Genomic DNA, 24777 nt, shown 5'->3' with positions numbered 1-24777 from the left:
AGTCCAATATAGAAGCTGGGCCTTCTGCAAGAACTACTTCTCTACTACAGCGAGCATCAACAGCTGCAGAAAAATAACAAGATTATTTATATGTAGTGCAAAGAGACACTTTTAAAAAATGCACATGGCTTTGCATTGAAAGGTGAAATGGTTGATTCGATCAGCACATTTATACATCACATATTGCATATGAGATAAATATTGGCATTTCCTTAGAGGTGCTTAAAATTATTAGGTCCAGATGGACGAGAACCAAGGGACATTTTTTAAAGGTGACTGGCAACAGCACCAAAGATGGTCTGACAATTTTTTAAATGCAATAAGTTCACGAGGTCTGGGATGTACTGACTGGCTAGGGTGGTGGAAACAAATTCAAACGTGGCTTTCAAAGGGAATTGGATGTTCTCCTGAAGATAAAGAAACCTGCTGGGTTACATGTAAAGAATTGAGGTGTGGGAATTTCTCTTCTAGAAAGCCAATGTGAACTCGACAGGTCAAAGTCCTCTGTGCTATAATCATTCTTAGGTTTGTGTTTTAGTTCCATCTTAAACCTGGTCAAATTAGAGTACATAAGTTATGGCACTACATTTTCAAATTTCATGGGTCAGAGCAATAATAATAAGAATTTTATCAGTGCGTTTTCCATTATTACTCCATATGCTTTTATTTGATAAAACCTTCTTAAGGAACAAATAACTTTTCATTAACTCAGGGGTTTTCAGTAAAGGCACACATTTTATTTCACTCCACTACAAAATTAATTTTTAACTATGTTACAGTGGACAAAATTTACATAAATGTACAATAGAGTTAACAATACATTGAACACATGAAGTTCTGTAAAACGTTTCATGTAACAGATCAGGCTAATGCGTAATCCAAACTTGCGTTACTGCGAACTAGCAATGATCAGTAGCTCAGCTGAGAATGTTGGCTGCAAAGTCACTGACTTTGTTCAGTTGGAGCGGGAATTGTGTTACTCTGTTTAATTACCAAGTATTGTTTAAAGTTCCGTTTATCTTCCAATCACCTTGAAAGTACTGGAAACCAACCATCATCCGAATACATGTCTTGAGGTTTAAAAAAAATCACCGCCTTCATTAATTCATCTTTAAAGACGTGCCAATCATTGTTTTAACACAAATCAGTCAATGTTTGAACTGAACCAATTTGGAAATAAATATAGCACATCTGTTCAGTTATGAGCAAGAACACGCAACTATTTCACACATGTTGTAGAAATTACTTATGGTTACATACATTTTTAGCGGTTAAGAAGGGATGTAGACCTTAATATTCAGACATAAAATTGCAATTTTAACCTGGAAACTGCTACTTCAGGAGATTAAACAAAAATCTTTAAAATGTGCTATTTGCACCAAATGCTGTAAAACCCTAATTTGAAGCCATAGAAATACTAGTGGCTTTGATGACTCTTTTAACTCTCTTTTCCCATCATTGACCCCAAGCAATTCTTCAAAACGTACATCTTGCTCTAGTTTTAAAAACAAATAACTATTAAGAGTTTAATAGAGGACAGATTATTTTTAAGTTTGTTTATTGCCCCTTCCAAAGGCGCAAATACTCTGCCCAACTTGTCATTTTTCATGTAAAAGTCTAAATGAGTATTTCAAACAAGCTATTAAAGCTTAAATTTAAACAGTTGCTCCAATTTTGTACAGTTTTAAAAGTACAGTGGAAACAAAAAGACAATTCATTAGAGCAGACAGAGGCAGTGGAATAATATCAATAGATCATGTTTAAAAAATCTTCGGGAATCATCATAGTTAACATTGCACAGCTTGTTTTAAACTGCAATTTGATACCAATGAGCAAGTGGAGAAACAAATATCTTCAAGTAAGTTTACAGGAAAATGACCACACCACATATGAATGGCATGGGTGTCCAGAACGAGTGTTCTCTTAACCATAAGAAATCTTTTTGGAAAAGGAGCAGTAAAGTTGTTCAAGTTCCTTCATGTTGAGAATATATTTATAAAACGTGTGAAGTAAATAAGCCTCACTACCAAACAAGGCATTGGTAGGGTCGTACCAAAAATAACGCACAGCTTTGGTCTCTTTATTAGCCACACTTGTTTCTTTCATTGCCCTCCATCCTGGGTGTGCAATGATTGGTCACAACATTGGTTCCTATGAAGAGATGATTTTCCTCACAAGAAAATAGCAAGTTGTCCAGGCCTCTATTTCATTTTACAGTTTAGAATGGGGAAAGAGGTGAACTAAATAAAACAGAATATTTCAAAGGCTTGGCAGAGTGGATGTTGAGAAAGTATTTTCCACAGCGAGGGAGTCTTGAATACGGAGATCACAGGATCAGAATCAAAGATTAGCCAATTCGGAGCAACATAAGGAGGTATTTCTTTACTCAAAGGGTTGTGAAGATTATGAATTCTCAATCTAAATTGCTTAGTTTTTAAGAATATTTAAGACAAGTCTCTAGATTTTTGAGTACTCAGGGAATCAATAGGAATTGAAATGGTGCAAGAAAATGGAGTTGAGGTAGGGTTCCAGCCATAATATTGCTGAGCTATACGGCAGGCTCAAAAGGTCAAATAGTTTTATCAGGCCTTTATGAAGTAACGGAGATTTTAAAGAATAGGGAATAAAAAGTTGCAAATTACCAGATTTCAAGTCATCTGATGACTGAAATGCACCGTCTGTCTTTGGCTAGAGAGGTTTACTTGTGCAAATGGGTCATAATTACTGGCCAGATTTTCTTTTCAATTCTTACTCTGATGTTGTTCCAAGGCAGTGATGTACATAGAAATTTGGTCAATTAACCTAAAGGTGAATTGCACAAAGTGCGTCACTGTCACAAAGAATACATACAATGTACACACAAAACCCAACGTAAGACAGCCTTGTTGAAGGCACTTGTTTTCCAAGCAGGGACAGAAAGTACCTTTCAAGCTTTATCTATGTTTAAATGGAATAATTAAATCTCAACATGGCTTTTAAAAAATGTTGATTTTTAGAGTCCTATTGTTGGCTTGGAATGTTTCAGTGTTAAAATGGTCCTTTGCAACATTTCTACTCAGTTCAGCTTTAAAATCAATTGAATTGCTCTGGACACAAACAGCTCACAACAATGCATTTCTGTTTGAGACGAAGTCTAATCTTCATTGGTAGAACTGGATATGAGTCAAGGTGATCCAATAGAATAAGCTATTGGAAAATATTTGATAATAAATAGTATGGGCCTGGTTAGGTGTGCAAATACTTGGGATAACAATTTATTTTTCAAATAGGTCAACAAGATTTTTGCTTTTAAGTAGTAAAGTCTTTGGCACCGCTGCTATGTGACGTCCTAATACTCTCATCCCACTCAAAATACCACGGTTAGCATGAAAAAGGATCAAGCGTAACTTCAATGTACATATTCTTGACATTCACCAGGTTTTGGTTGGGAATGTGAAGGAAATTTGTGCTAACTATCAGAACAGAATTTTTTTTTTTACATGTTCACTTTGAAAGTAAAAATAAACCCAGATTTTCATTTAGAAGAATATCACAACAATTCCAAATTTAGCTTTCAGTCTCATTGTAATCCTTATTTCTCAACCATCCCGTGTCTAATACGCAAATTATCTGCAATAAAGACACGAGTCATCAGTTATTGCTGTTACAGCAAAAAATGTGACTGAGAATATAGCATGCCTGTTTTCAACAAGGTATATTCAAGTTCTGCAAATCAAGGGGAAAAATTTCAGTAATTAAAGCTCCCAAACAGTGCTCAGTACTTCAGTGTATTTGAGTATGGTTAATGAAGGGCAATGTTTTCACCCAGCGTGCATTGAGTAGGGTTATGCTATAATACAAGCGAGCAACAATCTATTTCACTATTTAATACTTATACCAATGGAAACGCAATGGAACTATTCTCATTTACAAGTTGCCTTACTTCATCCACTTCAGAGAAATATGAAGAATTCTTGTATTTTTATCAGCATGTGGCTAGGAGTACAGTTTGCCTGTATTTCTGATATCTTGCAAGCAACAGAAGATGGTTATACATGTAACTCATTGTGACTCCATAGCCAATTACAGTTAACCTCTTACTAGAAGATAACAGGTATTTCTTGATGATCTAATTGAAGTGATGATGTAACACTTTAAATCATAGTGACAAAGTTCTGATCACGCCAAATCATGCTACTAGTTCCACTTCAAGTATCTATTATTGTAATGCAAACGGTTAAAGTGCCCCATTTACATTATTTGTACATTAGAACCCAAAAGTACATGAAAACTGTGACAGATATTGCCATTATTAGCAAAACCTAAACTATAAATTACAGGAAAATTCACTCCCTCGTGTCACTTTTCAGTACGATACAGCTAGGGATCCTGGGTATCTAATTACTTTCTTTATAAAGGTTTTCATATCTGTAGATGGAAAACATCCTACATTCAGAGGCCTAGTCCATCAGCTTTAATTGGTAAAGATGAACACATGTTGTCTCATCTTAGCGTCAAGCACCAACGTTGTCTAGCAATGGCCAGGATGTTGGGCTGTTCTATTGCCTTGGTGCCACGAAGATATCTATTCCTGCAGAGAACACTGTAGCTTAGCTGAACACATTCAGATATTAATGGGAAGAGTAACCATCAGTTAAACATAAAAGGGAGCAAAATTCCGCCAATCAATAATTTTACCATCCTGCTTTTTATTCACATTGACTATTCTGCTAAAATCACTTTCAAGAATTTAAGCCCAAAGAAGGCAAGCACAAAAGAAAATGGTACAAATCCTGCTATCAGAACTGCAGGCTATTTTTAAACATTGCTTTTTATTTGATGTACATATTTGTTATCTCCAAACTATGCAAGATAATACACTCTCTGGTAGAATGCAACTAATTTGACACATAGGAATGCTGAGAAACGCTTTTTTAAAAATCCTTGTACACATTATTTGTCAGGCTGTTGTCATACAAGATCCCTCCTCCCTTTCATTTCTTCACCTTATTTGCTGAACTGCATTACTGGTTGCAGCACCGACTGTGAAACAGCCTTTCCTCCCTCAGGATCTAGCAGAGAAGTTAATACTTGAGATCATCTTCTGGATCTTATCCTCATTTTTCAGTATATTTGCCTTGACAGCACAATTCTTATCCTGCTGATCCTTAATCAATTGCTCCAGTTCAGCAAGTTCAGTCTTTAATGGCTCCACAGCTGTGTCTGTGATGCTGAAAGAACAATAAATAAATTAACAGACTCAAATGTGTAATGTGGTCATAATCTCCAAGAAAATTAAAAAGCTAAACAGATTTCCACAAAGAAGCTGGTGAAAGTATAATAGCAGTTTTATTACTGTAGCTCAGAAGCAATTGCTTCAAGGGTTATGTGGGAATGCTGTCTCATTAAACCACACTACTGAGCTGGTGAGTGATTTTCTCACTTATGTTAAGAATATGAAAGATAAGGATACTAAGACACTGCCTATATACACTGTCCAGAAACTCAGTAAATCAGAGGGGATATTATTGTATTTCAGATCTGAAAATGCCCAATGATTGTGAAAACGTGGAATGCACACCTCCAGTGTTACAAATGCAAAATCATTTAAGATCTTTATTTGGAAAGCAATGACATGAATGGATGTGCAGAAATGGAAAGGAATTGGGTTCAAAAAGATGAAAAGCCACCTTTCATATAAAAATAAATGTTTAACAGCTGTTCCCTATGGACCACAGATATGTCTGAGCAGTAAGTCAGCCAAAGGCCACAGGTGTACAATTCAGCAGCAGGAATGTTTAAACTCTAGTTACACTACAATGAAAGTACCACTAACCACTACATCCAGTTTATAACACAAAGATTTAATTGCAGAGATACAATTAAGCTTGAGGTAGGCTAGAAATGTATCATTTGACTGATCTCTAGTAACACAGGACTGAGTTATGACATGGTTTTCACAGAAAATAACTGAAAGGTGGCCTTATAGAAGTAAAGAAGACGCAAAAAAAACTGATCTCAAGTTATATCTGGAACAGGACTTCAAACAGAGCCATGATAGAAAGACAAGCTTTAAATAATAAAATGCATATTTAGGACTATTATCGAGTAGTTTTTGGTACATGGAAAATCAACCTGGAGAATTAATGTGCTTCCATGAAGACCAATGGGGTGCACAGCTTGAAACTATTGAAGGAATAGATTAATACAATGATGGGAGGACCGCAGAGTTTTATGATAACTCAATGTAGACTAATTGGACTTTCTCATCTATATAAAGCATGTGATCCAGGAGAGAAGATTAAAAATCTTTAAAATCAAAATCTATTCTGCATGAAGATTAGAAGAATGAACATCAGGTCAGACTCCGTTGCCAATTTAACTGAAAAGAAAATGTTTGTTAATATGGAATATTAATAAAAATAGAAACAAGAGGAAACCTTTTGTCCGCTCAAGCCTGTTCCACCAGTCAACAGGATCATGGCTGATTTGATGTGGCTTTAAATCCGCTTTCCTGCCTGTTCTCCATAAACTTTTAGTCCCTTGACAATCAAAAATCTGTCAAAGTCAGCCTTGAGCATATTCGATGACCTTGTTAGCAAGCAACAACCCTCTGAGAATAAATTCTTCATCTCCTAATTAAAAAGAACCTCATCAGACCTGGGTAGATTGGGTGGGGAAAGTAGATTGAAGGCAGTGATGAAAAGAAAGCTCACTCATCTAAGCAACAGGTACATGAGCAGCACAGCTACTGTTGCATTACCAACCATGGGATTAGGGCATTTTTAAAAATTTTATTCCAGCTGAGCATGCGCAACATGAGTGCAAAACTGTATATTGACAAAACTGTATGGAGGCTAATTGAGGACAATGTTTATTGGTTTTAAAATAGCCTCTTTTGAGAATAATAGATGCATAGCGCCATCTGGAGTCCTTTTGTTTGCTTTCTAATTCCATATCAACCTCTAATTTTGAAATTGTAGAGAGCCTTTTTATTCTAAAATGCAAAACCATTATGCAACTATATCCAGAATATCCAACTCAAAAGAAGCACAAACTCCACACAACGTATGAATTTGTCTTCCCAGGAAGTAGTTACCATTAATCTTCCCTTTAATGGAAACTTACAGCCTGCACAGTCATGTGATTCTCTTCCCCATTTTAACAGTTTTGAAATCAAAATGAGGATCAAAACAACAGAGTACAACAGCTTTTTTTTTACTAAACAATGTCAATACAACAGCTTTAAAGCATGTATAGTCACAAAAAAAGCAGGATGGGACCACAAGAAACAAAAGGATTTAAACAAAAACTCAAAGTGTTAACATTGCTTTCTTCTCAGATACTGCCAGACCTGCTGAGTTTGTCAGCAATTTCTGCTTTTATTTCAGATCACCAGCATCCACAGCTCTGTACTTTGAGGCCCTTTGAGCTGCTTCTCCTTTCAGTACGATCATAACTTTTTTCTTCTTGCAATATCTCTTACTTCCCTTAGTGTCAATCTGTGTCTTGGCATAATCTCAACAAACAAACATCCTCAGCCTTCTGGGGCAGAGAATGCCAAAGATCTGTAACCACTGGACAAAGATAGGGCATCATGTGGTAAAGAACTCATGTTGTCCCAAGAAAAAGAGGTCCATCAAACAAAGTAGCCAATGTTCTTTCCCACTTATTCATTATTAGATTGATGAAAGTGCATCAAAACTACACAGAACTGATGTTGATGTCAGATGACTGGTATCTTAAACTCGGCTTGAACGATAGCGGTGTCATAGCATGTATTATCCAGGATTGTAAAGTCAAGATCATCATTATGCTGAGGAAACCATGCAGATTCATCCAGACGACTGCAAAGGAACAGTAATGGGGGAAAATAAGCAGTTAAACTTCTTGAGGTGGTGTTTAAGGAATACATGTTGACCAGGGAATCAGAAATGGTGACAAATAATTCCAAGTTTGAGACTGCAGCAGGCAAGCACAGAAACAGAAGTAAAAATAGAGTAGAAAGAACGATTAGATCAGTGTCCTTCCAAGCTTTACAAGAAACTGGAAACTTATTCTTGGTTGGCTAGAGTGTAGAACTTTTCAGACTTGATGAGAATGCTAATAAATGGGATCCTAAATAGAGCCATATCGGAAATATTTCATAGAACATTAATGAGTTCTCAAAATCAAATGCAGATTCAAGAATTTGCCAATATTTTCTGATTTTAACCATTAGAATCTCTGTTTGGGCAGGAAGTTTTATTTATTTAGCTCCTAGAGAGGTCAAAGTTAAAATAATAACAGCCTAGCACCAGTTCCGACATGTTATGTCACGAAAGAGTAAAGCTTTGCTCTGCTATGTGCTTCAGTCCCTGCCTTACAACTAACATTTGCTGCATTTAATAAATGGGTTCACCATGGTTAAAAAATTCCATTCAGGAAAGTTTAGAAGAATAAACAACTCCACACCAGTAACTGTATCAGATATAATGGGAACTGCAGATGCTGGAGAATCTGAGATAACAAAGTGTGGAGCTGTGTGAACACAGCAGACCAAGCAGCATCTTTGTGTTCCTAAGATGCTGCTTGGCCTGCGGTGTTCATCCAGCTTCAAACTTTGTTATCCCACATCAGTAATTACCAGATTTTTCTGCAAACAGATTCACTGCAACTCCTAACCTTTGTTCTCTTAGAAGAGATTCTGCATGCTTCTTGTTTTCTTTGCGCCACATTGACAATTCATTCTGCATGGAGTCCATGTCTTCCTGGATGTAGTCCATTATTTTTCCCAGAGGCAAGGCACTACGGCACAGGGTCTGAATGGATGTGCGTAGTTTCTCTATTTCCTTGGCCACAAGCTCCCTTTCCTTCTTTTTTGCTGTCTCAGAGATGATGGTTTTCTCCTGGAAAACAATTTTTCAGCAACATTATGATACTTGCCTTCAACATAATTCCCAACCACGTGAAATAGTAATAATTTTAAAACTATGATTTGCAAAGAATGAAAAATACAGGAACAGGTAAATTTTAAACGCTATTTTAAAAAAAAATTACAACTAACAGTTTGCTTAATATTAGCCCATATGTTTCAATAGTATAATCAGGTGTTGCTGGTTTAATACATCTATTCTATCAGTGCATGTACAACATGATACAAAACGGGATAAGATAACTTAGACGTTGATTTTACAATACTTAATTGCTGTGGAAGTTTTATAATTATTAATCTTAATATCACTCAGGATTAGCGGAGGAAGGGACAAAGGGCACTACAAAGGAACTGAAGGCAAGGGCAAAGGGGAAGGTGGAAGAGGAAGGGGGCTGCAAGTGGGGGAGGGGACTGTAAAAGGAATGGGGAAAAGCGGACTGTAAGAGAAAGGAGACAAGATGTTCCAGAGGTAGCGGAGGAGGATGAACTAGTAATTGATGGATGAGGAAGAAGGACCGCAAAAGGAGTTGGGGGAAGAGGAGGACTACAAAAGAAGGGGACGAAGAAAGACTGTAAAGAGTGGCGAGAAGAGGGACTGCAAAGAGGTGGGATGTGGAGGTGCACTGTGAAAGGAACAGTGTATTTTATGAGCATGGCTACTGTAAAAAAATCATAAAGACGTCAGCCATTTGGCCCCTCAAGCCCTTCTCCACCATTCAGTAAGATATGGCTGACCTACTCCAGATCACAAATCCTCTTGTGTGTCAGCTAATCAAAGCATTCAACTCTCCAGTATTGCAAAAATTTATCTACTTCCTTGTTAAATACTTTCAATCGTTCAACTCCCACAACTCTCGAGGGTAGCGAATTCCAGACACACTCTACCCACTGGGGAGAAGAAATTCTTTCACAATACCCTTTCAAATGAGTGTTCCTTTATGACTGTGTCTCCTACTTCAAGGTTACCTCACTAATGGAAACAACTGTCAACATCTACACTCTCAAGGTTCCTTAGAATTTTGTATGTTTCAATGAAATCAGCCTTGTTTTTGTTTGAAGCTCTAATGAATAAAGGCCTGGCCTGTTTAGCTGTTCTTAATAAGTCAATCCCTTCATCCCAGGAATCATCCTCGTGAATCCCTCTTGAACTTCCCCGATGCCAGTATAACCTTTCTTACATAAGACGACCACAAATGTACACAGTACTCCAGGGAAGGCCTTATCAATGCCCTGTACAGTTGTAAAACTCAAAAACTTCAACCATTCAACACTAAATTCCACAACTCCATTTTCCTTCCTAATTAGTTGCTTTACCTGTATGCTAACTTTGTGTTTCATGCACAAGAATACCCATGTTACTTTGTGCTGAACTTTTTTCTTGTTTGGAGTTTCACTCTATTTAAATAATGATCTGCCTTTTGATTCTTCCCATCAAAATCCATGAGCTCACACTTTCCTACTATGAACTCCACCTGCCAATTCTTTGCCTACTCAACTTATCTATGTACCCTTGCAGATTTCTTATGTCTTCATCGCAACATGCCTTCCCAATTATATTAGCAGCAAATTTGATTTCATTATATTCTGCTCCCTCTTTTCCAAGTCATTCATATAAAAAAACAAATAATTGAAATGCTAGGTCTGATCAATGTGGTACTACACTAGTTACATCTTTCCAACCTGAAAAATACCACTTAACCCTGATTCTCTGTCTTCTGTGTTTATTAGTCATCAATCCATGCTTATATATTACCAACAATACTATGAACTCTTACCTTGTGCAATAACCTTTTATGTAGCACCTTATCAAATGCTTTCTCGAAATCTAAATACATACATCTACCGGATTCCCTTTATTAACTCTGTACATGACATCAACTCTAGCAAATTTATCAAATATGATTTCCTTTTCACGAGAACATGCTGACCTTGTGTAATTGTGTTAAGCTTTTCTAAATGTTCTGTTATGTTTCCTTAATAATGGATTCTAGCATTTTCCCAACAACAGACAACCACTGTTAATGGGTAATTTAATACTAATAGTTTTATTTCAAAAAGATTTACATTTATGTGTTATCACATCTTAAAGCATCTCACATACAGTGTTAAAGACAAACATGCAACTGTTTAGCTGCGATCTCACTGGTCCATGAAGAACATGTTTGTAATTAGGCATGTAGTCATACAGCATGGAAATAGACCCTTTGGTGTGGACAAGTTGGACTGGTGCATTTCTATATCAAGGTGCACTACAGTTCATATTCCCAGAAATTACAACATTAAAATGCAATTTCCATTTTTAAACAAACGAAACCAAATGATATGTTCAGCAAAAATTAGGTTACAATTTTCCCCAGTAAAAAGCACACATTCCAAGGTATCTAATATGCCCTTTTTAGTAACTTAAACTGTACAACAGACAAACCTCAGTTACACATTTTAACTCCATAGAAAACTGACTTTTTGGTAATGGTTCTTCCATTTTTAAAACTCTTTTCATAGTCAAGAGTACATTTCATTTAATTATTCTAATGTTAGACTCAAATCCAGGGAGACTATCATTTTTTTGTTACATCAATCAGTATAATCAATAAGATATTTATAAGCAGACGACTGATACTTTGAGGTTTAGCCTGCGCCAAGTCATGTCATTCTGTCATTCCTCCCTCCCCCTCTCCCCAACACCATTCCCTCGCCTTAGCCGTTTCCTACTCAAGCTCTGCACTATTTATACAGCTGTGTTTGTTGGCCCCAGGGAGACCTGCCAAGTGCACCCAGTGTTAAAGTTGCCTCCTGACCATTACCACACTAAGGCACACACATTTCCATTAAGAAATGAAACAAACAGCAGTGCAGACAGTATCCAGACTGAAGTTTATTCACTTGCCATCAATTTTATAAGCAATTCAGCAACACACTATTTCTTTCCTCATTTTCACACAAATATGTGGGATAGCCATGAAGCTGTTAATGTGTTTGGGAAAGTGTGTGGGTGGCTTTCTGTACTGAATTCCAATGACAGACACCCATTAAAATAAATCACAGTACATCTCCTTCTTATAACAAGGGAATAGAAATAATTCAGACCATTTATTCTCAGTCTATACTGCCTCCTTAAACCACCACTGTCCTGTCTGGACAGCAATAACTCAACCATTTATAGGTTCTTATCATAGCCTACAAATTCTGGGTTCCAATATTTTTATTCTCTTTCAAGAGGCACCAAGAAAAATATTTATGTTCAATGCAACAGAAACAGTCCAATTTCCCCATTACCTCATTCAATGAGAAAAACACTGTTCCCATAGGTGACAGGTGGCTAACAGACAACTTTTCTTTCAGAAAATGCTTCGAAGTGTCCCAATTTGCTTATTAATAACATATCCAGAACACTTGACTTTTAAAAATGAAACAACACAGTCATGTGTTAAAAGACCTGTACAGGGGTGAAGATCAGATGCATTGCTTTTCATTCGAATTGTTTTTGACAATTTTACAAAATGCTTCTCTATTAAAATTCATTCAGATAAAAGATTTGTGGTATTATTGCAATTTCTAGATAATTCATTCATTAAAAATCTTACGTCCAAACCTGCTCAGAATACTGCACCCTTCAATCAGCTATTCAGATCAGCTACCATTAAAAGCACCAGTCCAAATATATCACCTGGTGATGCAAACTATTGACACACACTGATTGATGGGAGAAAAATTGCAGCCTTAATATTTGTACAGCCTTCAAGCACAAACAAAAATGTTTACAGTAGGAAAGACATGAGATGGGCCAATGTCTAAGGAACCTCACATCTTATGTTCATAATTCTGGATAGTAAGACACGCATTATAGATGAATGTGAAGGTGCCAATTCTAAACTGATAATAAAAATATGCAACTTATAGAGTAAACATATTTTTGCACATTGATATGAATTAGTTGGTCATCATGTAGCACTAGATTTGCTTTTCTTCATAAGATAAATAGGTTGAATGAGTTCTTTCTATTAGCCACATGGGTCCAGCACAACATCAATTTAGATAATCTCATCTCAATTTTCAGAGATCAGATTCTATTCAGACAAGCTAAAAAGCATGATTTGTTTCAGAGCTTGCAATATCACACTGTTGTGAAGGGGAGAATCATGTAAGCCTGGACATAAGCCAGAGAAAAACGGCTTTCATCTGTACCCAGTCCGTAAAATATCTGAGCTAGAATAACTTGATGGTTACATCTGGTGCTGATGGTTTCATATGGTGGAATACTTCTCAGTTTCTTGGTACTGAAATCTTTCGCCTTCTGAGACATTTTCTCCATCAAACTATTGATGCCCAGACAGAAGCCAAAATAAACAAAGCCCCTTAGAGAACCAGGAGTCAGAAATAATAATGGGGAACCTAGAAATGGCAAGAGTTGGATAAATGCTTTGCGTTAGTTTTCACAGTAGAGCACACAAGTAGTATTTCAAATTTGCAAAATAATTAAGGGGCACGAGGAGGAAATAAATACAATAATGATCGATACAGAATAAGTCTTGAGGAAACTAATGGGACTAAAGGCTGATGGGAAGGGATGCATACTAGGATAGTAAAAGTAAGCAGCTAGAGAGATAGTGGATGCACTTGTAGGAATCTTCCAGGCATCCTTAGATTCTGGAAATAATCCCATAAGATTGGAAAACTGCAACTGTAACATTGCTATTTATAATGGGAAGTAGACTAACATCAGGTAGCTATAGGCTAGACTGCTTCACATCTGTTATTGGGAAAATGTTACAGCTACAATAATAGCAGAATATTTAGAAGTACATAATATGACCAAACAATCAATAAGTCGGGATGGCTTCATGAAGGGGAAATCATGCCAATCAAATTTACTAGGAGATAATAAGAATTGCTGATGCTGAAGTCAGAGACAACAAAGTGTGGAGCTGGAAGAACACAGCAGGCCAGGCAGCATCAGAGGATGAAGAAAGTTGATGTTTCGGGTTAGCACCCTCCTTCAGAACTCTGAAGTGGTAACAGAAAAATAAAGAGGTTACAATGTATTTGAATTTTCAGAAGGCATTTGGTAACATAATGCATATCAGTCGATATAATAACACAGAACCCATGATGTTGGAGATAGAAAGTTTTCAGGAAACTGCAACAAGTGCCCCAAACGGATCAGTGCTAAGGCCAGAAAAATACCAATGAAATGAATATGGAAAGTGAATGTACTACGGTCAAGTCTGAAGATGGCACACAAATAGGTGGAAGTGGTGAAGATGATATGAGTTTTCAGAGGGATATAGACTTGTTAAGCAGTGGGCAAAAACTTGGCAGATTGAATATAATGTGGGAAAAACGTGAGGTTATACACTTTGGAGGGAAAACAGAGGATCTGAATATTATCTATATGGAGAAAGACTGCAGGATGCTACAGCAGTTAAGGATGTGGGAGTCCTCATCCGTGAATCATAAAAATTTTGCAATCAAATTCAGCAGGTAATAGGGAAAGCAAATGGTATGTTGGCCTTTATTTCAAAGGGAATACAACATAAGAGTAGGGAGAGAGCTGTGTTCATCCAGCCTCACATTTTATTATAAGAGTAGGGAGGTTTTGCTAAAACTATACAGAGCACCAATTAGACCACAGCTGGAATACGGTGAACAGTTTTGGTCCCCTTATCTAAGGCATTAGAGGCAGTCCACAGAAGGTTCACTGTGCTGGTATCAGGTACGGAGGGATTGTTTTGTGAGGATTTTGACTATGCTGGGCCTGTAATTGTTAGAATTTAAAAGAATGAGAGGCAACATTATTGCCATTATTGCCACATACAAGATTCGTAGGGACACTTGACAGGGGTATATGCAGAAAGATTATGAAGAAAATAACAGTCTGGAAAGTGATGAGGAAAGCTAAACTGAATGGACAAGAATTTGATAGATGGAGTATGACAAGAAAAGTGACAGCTTGTCCATTTTGGTGGGAAGAACAGAAAAGCAGTATATTATTCAAATGCTGCAGTACAAATAAATCAGACAGTTCTTGTATACAAAGTCATAAAAACTAGCATACAGGTATAGCAAGTAATTAATGGCGCACTGCAAGTTTGCAAAGAGAATGGATTATTAAAGTAGGGAAATCCCGTTACAAACTTGCAGCGTGTTAAGACTGCACCCAGAATATTGCGTGCAGTTTTGGTTCTTTATTTCAAGACAGATGCACTGGAAGCAATTCAGGGAAGGTTAACTAGGCCGATTCCTGATAGGAATAGATTGCCTTATGAGGAAAGATTGAGCAAGCTGGCCGAGCATTTCTTTAAGTTTGGAAAAATGAAAGGTGATCGTACGGAAACATGGAAGATTTGCGCAGTATTGACAGTGTAGATGCTGAGAGGATGTGTCCCCTCAGGGGAAAATCTAGAACTAGGCTCACAGTTTAAAAATAAAAGGGTCTCCCATTTAAAATTAAGACAAGGAGGAATTTCCTTGGAATTCTCCACTGAACATTAGAGGTGGAGTCATTGAATATATTCAAGGCTGAATTAGACAGATAATTGATCTATGAGTGAGTTAAGGATTATGAATCAGGGAGGTGGAGTTGAAGCCACAATCAGACCAGCCATCATAATGAATGGCAGAGCAAGGTCAAGGGTACAAAGGTCCAGGCTACTCCTATTTATGTTTCTATTGAAAATTCATGATAGTTGAGCTCTGAATGCTGAAAACAACTTGAGCCTTGTTGCTTAATATTCTAGCAAGGCAAACAGTAATTAGTGCTACACGACAGTACTTGTTACTTTTAGTCCAGTTACCATTTTACATGATGCAGCTAATGCACAAATACACACAAAGTAGCACTTGTTACGGTTAAGAACTGAATATAAAGGGTTAAGGAGGGTCTCCACACTGGCATAATCACTCACCAGCTACAAATTATAATTTTGTTTATTTGATCTTCAAGGAACCTTCATCAAGTGTAATTTTAAACATAGAAGTGCCATATTAAGACATCGCCGCTGAAAATGCCTTAGTCTACAATGTGAAAGTTACACTGAGAACGTAGCTTATGATAATATACAAGTACTTGGGTCAGATTAAAAAGGTCACTTTTTAATTGTGTGCAAACATTGATTAGTTACACCAGGAAATAACTTACTTCAAATTTATAATGCCTAAATTTGTACCATAAAATACAAAGTACACATTTGGGTAAAACTTCCATAAAGTCATTTACTACATAAAGAGTTATAGATATCCAAAAAAAAATGTAAGTTAATTTTAGTATGTGTTAATTATTTGATCACAGATGAGAAAGCCTGCATAAGCATGCAAATCAAGTTAGAAGTGGTCAGAATGTTTTGAATATCTTTTATTACAATATTTGCCATCCATAAATATATAGTTAGAAAGAACCAGTTATAAGCCATCAAAAATCACCTGCTGACCTACATGCTGGGTATACATATGATTTTTGTGGGAAATTTATTGGGACCCCTTCTCATTGTTTTGCATTAAAATCTTACACAGAAGTCATAAGAACACAGTTAATATAAGAACTAGGGGGAGCAGGCCATTTGGTCCCTCAATCCTGCTCTGCCACTCAAACTCATGGTTGATCTGCCTCAATCCTCAATTTCTCTTTCATGGCAGCTCCTCATAATTTTTTGATACAATGGAGAGTTGAGAGCTATGTCTGCTTTAAGTACTTTCAGTGACCTAGCCTCTACAACTCTCTGGGTTAGAGGTTCAGGCATTCAGTAACCTCTGAGGAGAAATACCTTCACATTTCAGTTTTAAATGAGTATTCCTTTAGTCAAGATATTCCCATTGGTGGAAAAATCTTCAATATTGACCCCGTCAACCCCCTCAGAACCTTGTATGTGTCAATAAGATCCACACAGTGAGTAGCCTGTAGAATTCACAGCCAGAATACAGTAGAGGAAAAAAACGTTATATAATTTCATGAAGGAATTGAAGCACTTGGGACTGAAGGGATCAAAGAATAAGGAGGAAAAAGCAGGAAGAGGCTATGGAGTTGGATTATCAACCATGATCATAATGAATAGTGGAGCAGGTTCAAACTGCCGAATGCCTACTACTGCTCCTATTTTGTGTTTTTATCTCCCTCATTCTTCTAAGCTTTAATGAATGAAAGACTAACCTGCTTAGCTGCTCTTGGTAAGTTAACCCATTCATCCCAGTATTCAGCCTAATAAATGCCTCTTGAAATGCCTCCAAGACAGGATATCCTTTCTTAAATATGGGGACCAAAACTGTACACAGTACTCCAGGCTTCACCAACACCCCATACAGTGCTAACAAGACCTCCATATTTTTGAGCTCCAACATATAGCAATAAACATATAAATTTCATTTACCTTCTTGACTACTCATTGCACCTACAGATTAATAGTTTGTGTTTCATGCACAAGATCCCTCTGCACTGCACACTTTTTGATTCTCTTTCTATTTAAGTAGTCTGCCTTTTGATTCTTCACAAGTGTACGACATCACACATGCCACATTAAACTCAGTGTGCCAGGTTTTTGCCTCAGTTATCTATAATCCCTTTGCAAATTCATTGTGTTCTCTTCATAACATGACTTCCCACCCCACCCATTTTTATATCAAACCATGTGTTCTAGTGTCTGTAAAAAAAATGATATATAATCTGCTGAAATTGTTTGCATTAACCGGTGACTTTGAGATTCGTGCAAGATATTCAATTGTGAACTTTGGATCAAGAATTTCTGAAGGCCTGGTATCTATCTTGTGAAACTGTCTTAAGAAGTTGGGTAGAGTATTCATGAATTGGAACTCAGGAAGTTAGAATTTGTTGGTAAAAGGGATTGCGGGAATGAGAGTGCTGTGGTCCTTTTAAGAGCTTGTGCTTTGTCTGTGCTTGGAAATTTATGAATGCAGATGCACAGAGTGCCCAAGTGGAAACATTTTGTATATAACAGCCAAGCAGCACTTTTTCCAAGACAAGTTTAAATTTGGCTAATTAATTTAAACAAATCACTTAGATACAGGAAGCCAACTGATTTTGAATCTGATGGTGCTGACAAGTTGAAACCAATCATATTATAAGAATTTAATTCTGTCATTACAGGTACATAAGGTGAGGGCACTTGGAAAAAAGGATTGGAGAGAGCCATCCGCCACTTGTTAGAGTTAGCATCATGCAGCTCTCAGAGAAAGCCCATCTAACTAATTACCAGTACCATTGTATTTTAGCTCGAAGTCCTCATTGAAGAGATTATATAGATAAAACATCCCTGCCAGCAGAATTAAGTGAAGACAGGCGTCTGTGAAGACAGCGGAGGAGACAGAATATTCTAAGAGACAGTCTGAGCGAGTCTGGAGTGATTAAGTTTTAATTTGTTTCTTATTAAATTGGGTTTATATAAATGGGACTTGTTTATTCGAATAGCATTCCAACAGAATTTAGTTCTGTTAGGGAATAGTTAGTAATTAAGGGGAAATTGTTGGTTTGTTAGTAATTCTGTTGTTAATTTGTTCATTGTTAAAGTTTAAACAAATAATTACTTCTTGTTATTTATAAAGTGGATATCAGGGATTTTCTTTCTTGCAACACTCATTTAACACATATGAGGGGAAAGCTCCTCTGGCTGTTCCAAGGTAATTATTAGAGGGGAACCCCTGTGCTGATCATAACAGACTAGGGCTTCAGTTTTAGTTTAATTATCAGAGGGGTTTGGCTATTCCAACACTTGCTGTGGTAACACTGTATAATGAACTGGTAAATCACAAATGTTTTGTTGTTTTGAAGTTCTCTCAACTGTGTGCGCCTGTCTGGAAGAGAATAGTGGGAGGGATTATGATCAAAGATTGGGCTTTAATCCGTAGATATTAATTACATTGACTTGTTTGTCTGCATTCTGCTAAAGTGACATTATTAATAAACTATTAATTTTTGTTTCAGTTACAAACTTGGTGTCCAAAATCTGCTATTCATAGTGTCTGGATATGAACAATTAAGCAATTTTGACAGTCATTGCATATTTTATTTCATAGCATTTTGAACCATGTGACAGTGAGGCTGATTTGGTTTGGCTTGCTATCACTGTAACACCAGCCACAAAAACATATTAATTCCAACTGTCTGTGTGCTAACCAATCCTCAATTCATACTAACAATTAATTAAATAATAATTATTAATAACCATGAACTCATCTTGTGCAATAACTTTTTACATGGCACTTTACTAAATGTTGTGCCTCTGTTTCAACTGTGGGGTTACTACTGTCTGAAAGTGATTTAAGTACTATAATTGTAAGGAAATAAGTAACTTTCCACCATGCGCACCATTGCCAAATTGCATGCCATTTACACTTAAACTAAACTTGCTGTTGATTTTTGCATATTAGCAGAATAGATGTGCTTTCAATCGATTTGCTTTCTCTAAATTTAACGTCAATCCCATTTTTTTTAATATTTATGTCTACATTCACACTAGAGCACCAATCTCAATTTTTCAGTTTGCGTGTTTAAGATTATATTTGTCTTATAAGTTGGCACATGGCATCAAGCAGGTGATAGAGATAGTGCCGCCAAAAAGATGTGCAAGAGTTTAAGGCATGCTCACAAACAGTAGACTGCAAATGGTGCCTGAAGAACAGAACATTTTTTTTAAACTTCCAAAAATGGCGACCAGTGATTGCATTAAAGTTGAGGCTGGTTTTTGGAAATTTCAAAGATTAACAAACATTCTGCAATCTACGGCATGTTTTACGAGTATTATAATATCAGAAACTGCATGAAGATCTCATATATAGTACTGTCTGCCTCCATATTAGAAAAACATGATCAGCGAACTGGGTGCAAATATTTGTATTGAATACTAGCTTATTCTCAGGAAATATTTTCTCAACTACTAGTCCAGAAGAATTCAAACAAGGCTTCTCAATTTATTAGATTTGCCAAGTGCTACAATGACCTCCACAATGTCCATTTTAAATCTTTTACTGGAATTACATTTCTTCATCCGTTGTTGTGAGAGACTGGAGGGGGAAATGCAAGCACTTATTGGTGAAAGTTGTGAACAGTAATAATGTAATGTTAGGATGATTAGTGGAGATAAAGTGTTAAGAGGGATTCAGCAAATGTACCAGACTGCCAGGTGACATGCTCCTTTCAGTCACAGATGGTGACGACTAAGAGATCAAGAAGAAAGATCACATTTAGGGTCAGCAACTTGTTAGCCTTATGGGTTTCAGCTCATTGCATCTAACAAGACCTTTTTTCAAAAATAAAAAGAAGTTGCTGAAAGCACTTACAATTTACAAAAGAACTGATTACAAATTAATTACAAAATTTGTTTCCATTCACTCTTGTTTCAGTCAAATAGCAGGTTCTACCCTCATGTGCATCTAAACAAATAATTTGCACAGAATTCAAGAAGTGAAATTTATAAAAGCAAGTTAAATCCTCAATCTCCAAGCTATGATGATTAGCAATGTCTCTTTAGTGAGAGGATATCTACAAATGCACTAACATTTTTGGGTGTCTCTTAATTTATGGACTTCTCCTTGAAAGTTAATCTACAATTTCTGAACATTATGTGAATGAATGCATTGGGAAACAAAGCAAAACATTAATGGGTTTTGTATTTGACCATAATCTAATAAATCTCTTCGTTCAATTTGATCGCAATTAAATTGAGATAATTTATGAAAACAGAACTACCATATATAGATGATTTCCTTATCCTATAACTGTTATTATACATTACATCTGCATTACCATTGCACAAGATGTTTCATAATCACTTCACTGCAGTAGCAAGAAAGTGTACAGAGTGCAATTTGTCAGAGATTTTAAACTGAAGTCCAATCTGGCTGTTCAGATAGAAATGAAATATCCTATTGTTCTATGGAAGAAGTGCAGGAGTGTTCTGGTGTCACAGGCAACATTGTTGCTATATAAATGCTAAATAAATGCCCTTTTGTCTTCTCCCACTGACCCTTACCAAATAAGTTGTTTTAACATTTAACATCATGTAGTATTTACACCAGGCTAACAATGCTAGAATTCTCTCTGTATCCTGACAGACAATACAACACAACATTTTCCAAACTTAATGAGTATACAGTTGAATTGTACATTTTGTACGTAAATAGCATTTGAAAGCCAGAACCACCACGGAGCATGTACCTTGTGATATCCTAATTCATTAGAACACAGGTCTCCAAATAGTGACAATTTCAGCTAATAATATGGCCCAAATACTATGCCAGCAACATCTGCAAATAAAGAGGCAGCCCTCCCCTCACCATATAACCTGTACTGCAATGTGTCACATACCTTGCAATCCTTAGTACCTAATTACCCAGGCACCCACAAAATTACCTGTCCCAATGAGTTCAACCTTTATGTACATCAACATACTATGGTCTTAATGATTACTATATGCACCAATGTTATACCTTGTCCCCAAATAAAGTTTAATCCAAAGAATACAGTGAATTTGTTTATTATGTATGATATAGCTTTCTAATTTATTGCATATAATGATAAAATAAATTGCCCACTAATGATTATGATTTTGAGTATTTTGAGTGACAATATTGCAACCTTTCCAGGTTGATTAAGGAAAAAAATTCCAATGATACCCTTGTATTGGTGCAAAATGCTATTTCAACGTATAGCATAACAGCAACAAGTTTATATTTTACGACACTGACATACTTGTAATTTTACTTCTTTCCCAATTGTCTCTTCAATAATTCCATTACCTTTACACTCCATTCCAAGCTTGACCAACCTCTCTCTTAAAGCTATTATTTCTTGTCATTTTTAACTTGGTCCTCCAGGTAGTTCACATTATAATAACACATTCAATAGCTTGAGACATTTAGAGACTAATTTATTTAATCAACAGCTTACTAATAATCTTCTACAATGGAGTTCATCAGGACTTACAATACTTGGTCACTAAGTGCATGAGCGTCTATCATGAAACCATTTTCCTCTAAAATTGAGTACTTTACAACTGGATTCATGGGTTTTGATGTTTAGACTAATTAAAATGCTCATTAGTTCGTTGGTAAGTGTTATAGGCACACTGTGAATTGCTTTTTTACTGCTACTCTTATTAAAATTGCATTTTAAAACTCCCACTCACTAGTTTTCATTAACAGGTAATAAATTAAAATTAAGTATTTCTCTTTTTTATTTGAAGAGGAGAAAACCTAGCCTAGGTTATCCATTTTAAGTTTACCAACATCAACATACAGTATATTATTAAAGAAAATCTAGGGTTGTAGATGTGAAACCAGATTTGTTTTTAAAAAATATTGTCTAAAACGTCTATACACATTTCTCTCCCATTAGCAACCAAATGAGAAACTGAACTGAGACACGGGATATTTCAAGCAGAATTGAGAAACACAGATTTAGGGTTTTTGTTTTAAGAGAAAAGGGCCATGGTACCATTATATTGTAGCAAACTAATTTTATTCAATTACGTTTTACATTGGATCCTCTCAAATCAGGAAGGAAACAATTACAACCGCCTTCAGCTGACGACATGAAAAAAACTCCCCCAAATTCTCTGAGAGTGTAATGATCTTAATGAGGACCAGTTGTTTCCAGTCACTGATCTGCTAAACTTCTTTTTACAACTTATTTAAAGCAGAGCAGTCTCACCTCTGACCAATGCACTTGTAAATGTTTCCCTGTTTATCTTCTGTTTGTTTGGATCACAGCTGTCAATATTAGACAATTAACCCAGAGCACAAATGAACACAGTAAACTCAATTTAGGCAAACAACCAATTGCTGAATGTTTCAGTTGTACTAAATTCATAAGATTAAAAAAATTGATTATTCACAGCGTGATTGTTTGTTGCATTACAAATAAAAATTGGAGTTATCCAAATTATGAAAACTGGTAACACATTTGGAGCACAAGGTAGAATAGAAAATAAGTGATTGAAAATGACAATGAGAAGAAGGAAATTAAAGCAACAATAATTAAACACATTAGCTTTGTGATTCTCATAACTTTTTACACTCTTCATTAATTCAGCATCCTTACCCTGCTCTGCCTTCAGGCAATTACCAAATTCAATCAGTATGGTCAGTTTTCAAAAATAGAGCAAAATGATTCACCTTTATTAATCTACAAAAAAAAACCCCAAACATATAGAAGTATTAAAATCAACAGGCCCGTTGTACTCCATTTACCAATCTTTGGGGTTGACAAAAGAAATAAAATGTCAATGTGAGAAAAACTCAAGGAATTCCTCTCAGACCCTCTTAAATGCAATCAAGCAAATTCCAGGTATTACACCCATGAAGGAACGCATTGGTAATCAAACCCCACTTCTAAACCAGTTATGTCATTCGTATCAATGCGTCAATTCAATCAGCAAAATGGAAAATTGCTCCTCTTTTGTACTACTAGCCAGAATAAAAGACTTACGAGCTCAAACTGTTTATTAGAACTTAAAACATTTGGAACATAGAGGTAAATATCTCAGCTTTAAAACAAAATCTAGAAGTAGAACTGTATTCCCTTAATCTCAACAGACAGGTACAACACAAAATAAAACAAACAAACCAAAAGTCTCTGTAGAAATGATGCTCAAGAAAAAGGGCAAAAGAAAAAACACTCGTTGTCTGAGGATATAAAACTAAAGACGAGATTTGATGACTTCTCACTGTCCTTAGGCTTGTAGTTAACCAAGTCGAATTGCTGACAGCTGAAGACTGATGTAACATTCTGAGTTCTGACTGAAGTCAAGAAGGATCAGTGTCTTTGGAAATGGCCACAATACTGTTTTACAAGGTAGTCAGAAAGCCTGATATTTGGAAACTTTATTGGGTTCTGAGACTTCTGCCAAGATTGAAAGAGATTTGCTGCTTCTGACATTTCTTCCTTGTTGACCATCCTGGTTTGTGAAACAGAAACTAAGATAAAAAATGATGGTTAGGCAGCTATTAGTGTAGAGGCCCCCATCGATTTCTCCTAGCCATGTCCTCTCAGTTGGGTGTGAGAACTGATGCTCAGCAGTTCTGAGTAATAAAGCCAACGCAATAAAGCAAAATGGAATATGTACAGACAATTACAAGCGAGGTATGAAGATGGCAGGCAGTGACATCTGGGAGACAGGTGACAATGGTCATGATCTCTGGATGCCAAATATTTGGAGCGGCATTTTAAAAAGGAGAGCAAAAGTGAAAAGTTCAGCTTGTTTCAAAAGAGGGTGCAAAGAACAAGAGCCAGTGAATTGTGTACTCATCTACCTCAGTAGTAAACGTAGTAGAGACTGCTATGCCAGGGTGCGGCTTCTAAGTCACACCAAATCGATGCTCAGAGTTAATGATCACAACAAAACAAAACAAAACAGAAAGTTGCCACCACTAATAGTGCTGTATAAGAGGTTTTAGTCTTTTTTTAATTCACTAAACTTAGCTTTGAATTAAGAATTTCAGACTAAATATTTCAGCTGCAAGATAATAATATAGATTCAAAAATGAGACTTTAACACAAACAGTTTTCAGCTCTTTTTTAACAGAAATGTTCCTTAGTTCCATTTCAGGTGTGGCAAGTTCTTAGAGGCAATTATCTCAGATTTGTTACTGATCATTATTCACATGACAATATATATTTACGTTTGAAAAAGAATTGCAGAACTCTGCCGTCAACTTTTCAAACGTAACACTCAGACAGGCAATTTTGTTTTAATAAATCTATGATTTTTTTTAAAAAACTACTTTCTTTGGTTCAAATGGTTGACAACAGCTAAAACATCCCTGCTTTTAGTTTCTTTTAGGTATAGCATCGAATTTCATTTCCTTCTTTAACAAGAGCATCATCTAGAGGATCATCTCTGTATTGCAACATTTCTCTTCTAAATGTGAAAAGCTGTGAA

General features: G+C 36.3%; 1 protein-coding gene across 4 annotated transcripts in view; it reads right to left on the bottom strand.

The window, feature by feature from the left end:
- Positions 1 to 715: 715 nt before the first annotated feature.
- Positions 716 to 24777, bottom strand: part of traf3ip1 (TNF receptor-associated factor 3 interacting protein 1) — a 143816-nt gene continuing 119754 nt past the window's right edge. For all 4 annotated transcript variants that reach the window (XM_048534641.1, XM_048534642.1, XM_048534643.2 and 1 more), the window contains 2 exons: positions 8644 to 8867; positions 716 to 5210 (listed from right to left, as the gene is read on the bottom strand). In XM_048534641.1, coding sequence (XP_048390598.1) covers positions 5045 to 5210; positions 8644 to 8867 — 390 coding nt within the window. In that variant the 3' untranslated portion in view covers positions 716 to 5044. The remainder of the gene's footprint in view (positions 5211 to 8643; positions 8868 to 24777) is intronic.

Source organism: Stegostoma tigrinum, chromosome 7 (genome assembly GCF_030684315.1).
Source record: "Stegostoma tigrinum isolate sSteTig4 chromosome 7, sSteTig4.hap1, whole genome shotgun sequence".
Classification (NCBI taxonomy): Eukaryota; Metazoa; Chordata; class Chondrichthyes; order Orectolobiformes; family Stegostomatidae; genus Stegostoma; species Stegostoma tigrinum.
Note: the sequence above shows the minus strand (reverse complement) of the source record. Positions and strands in the feature narration are given on the sequence as shown.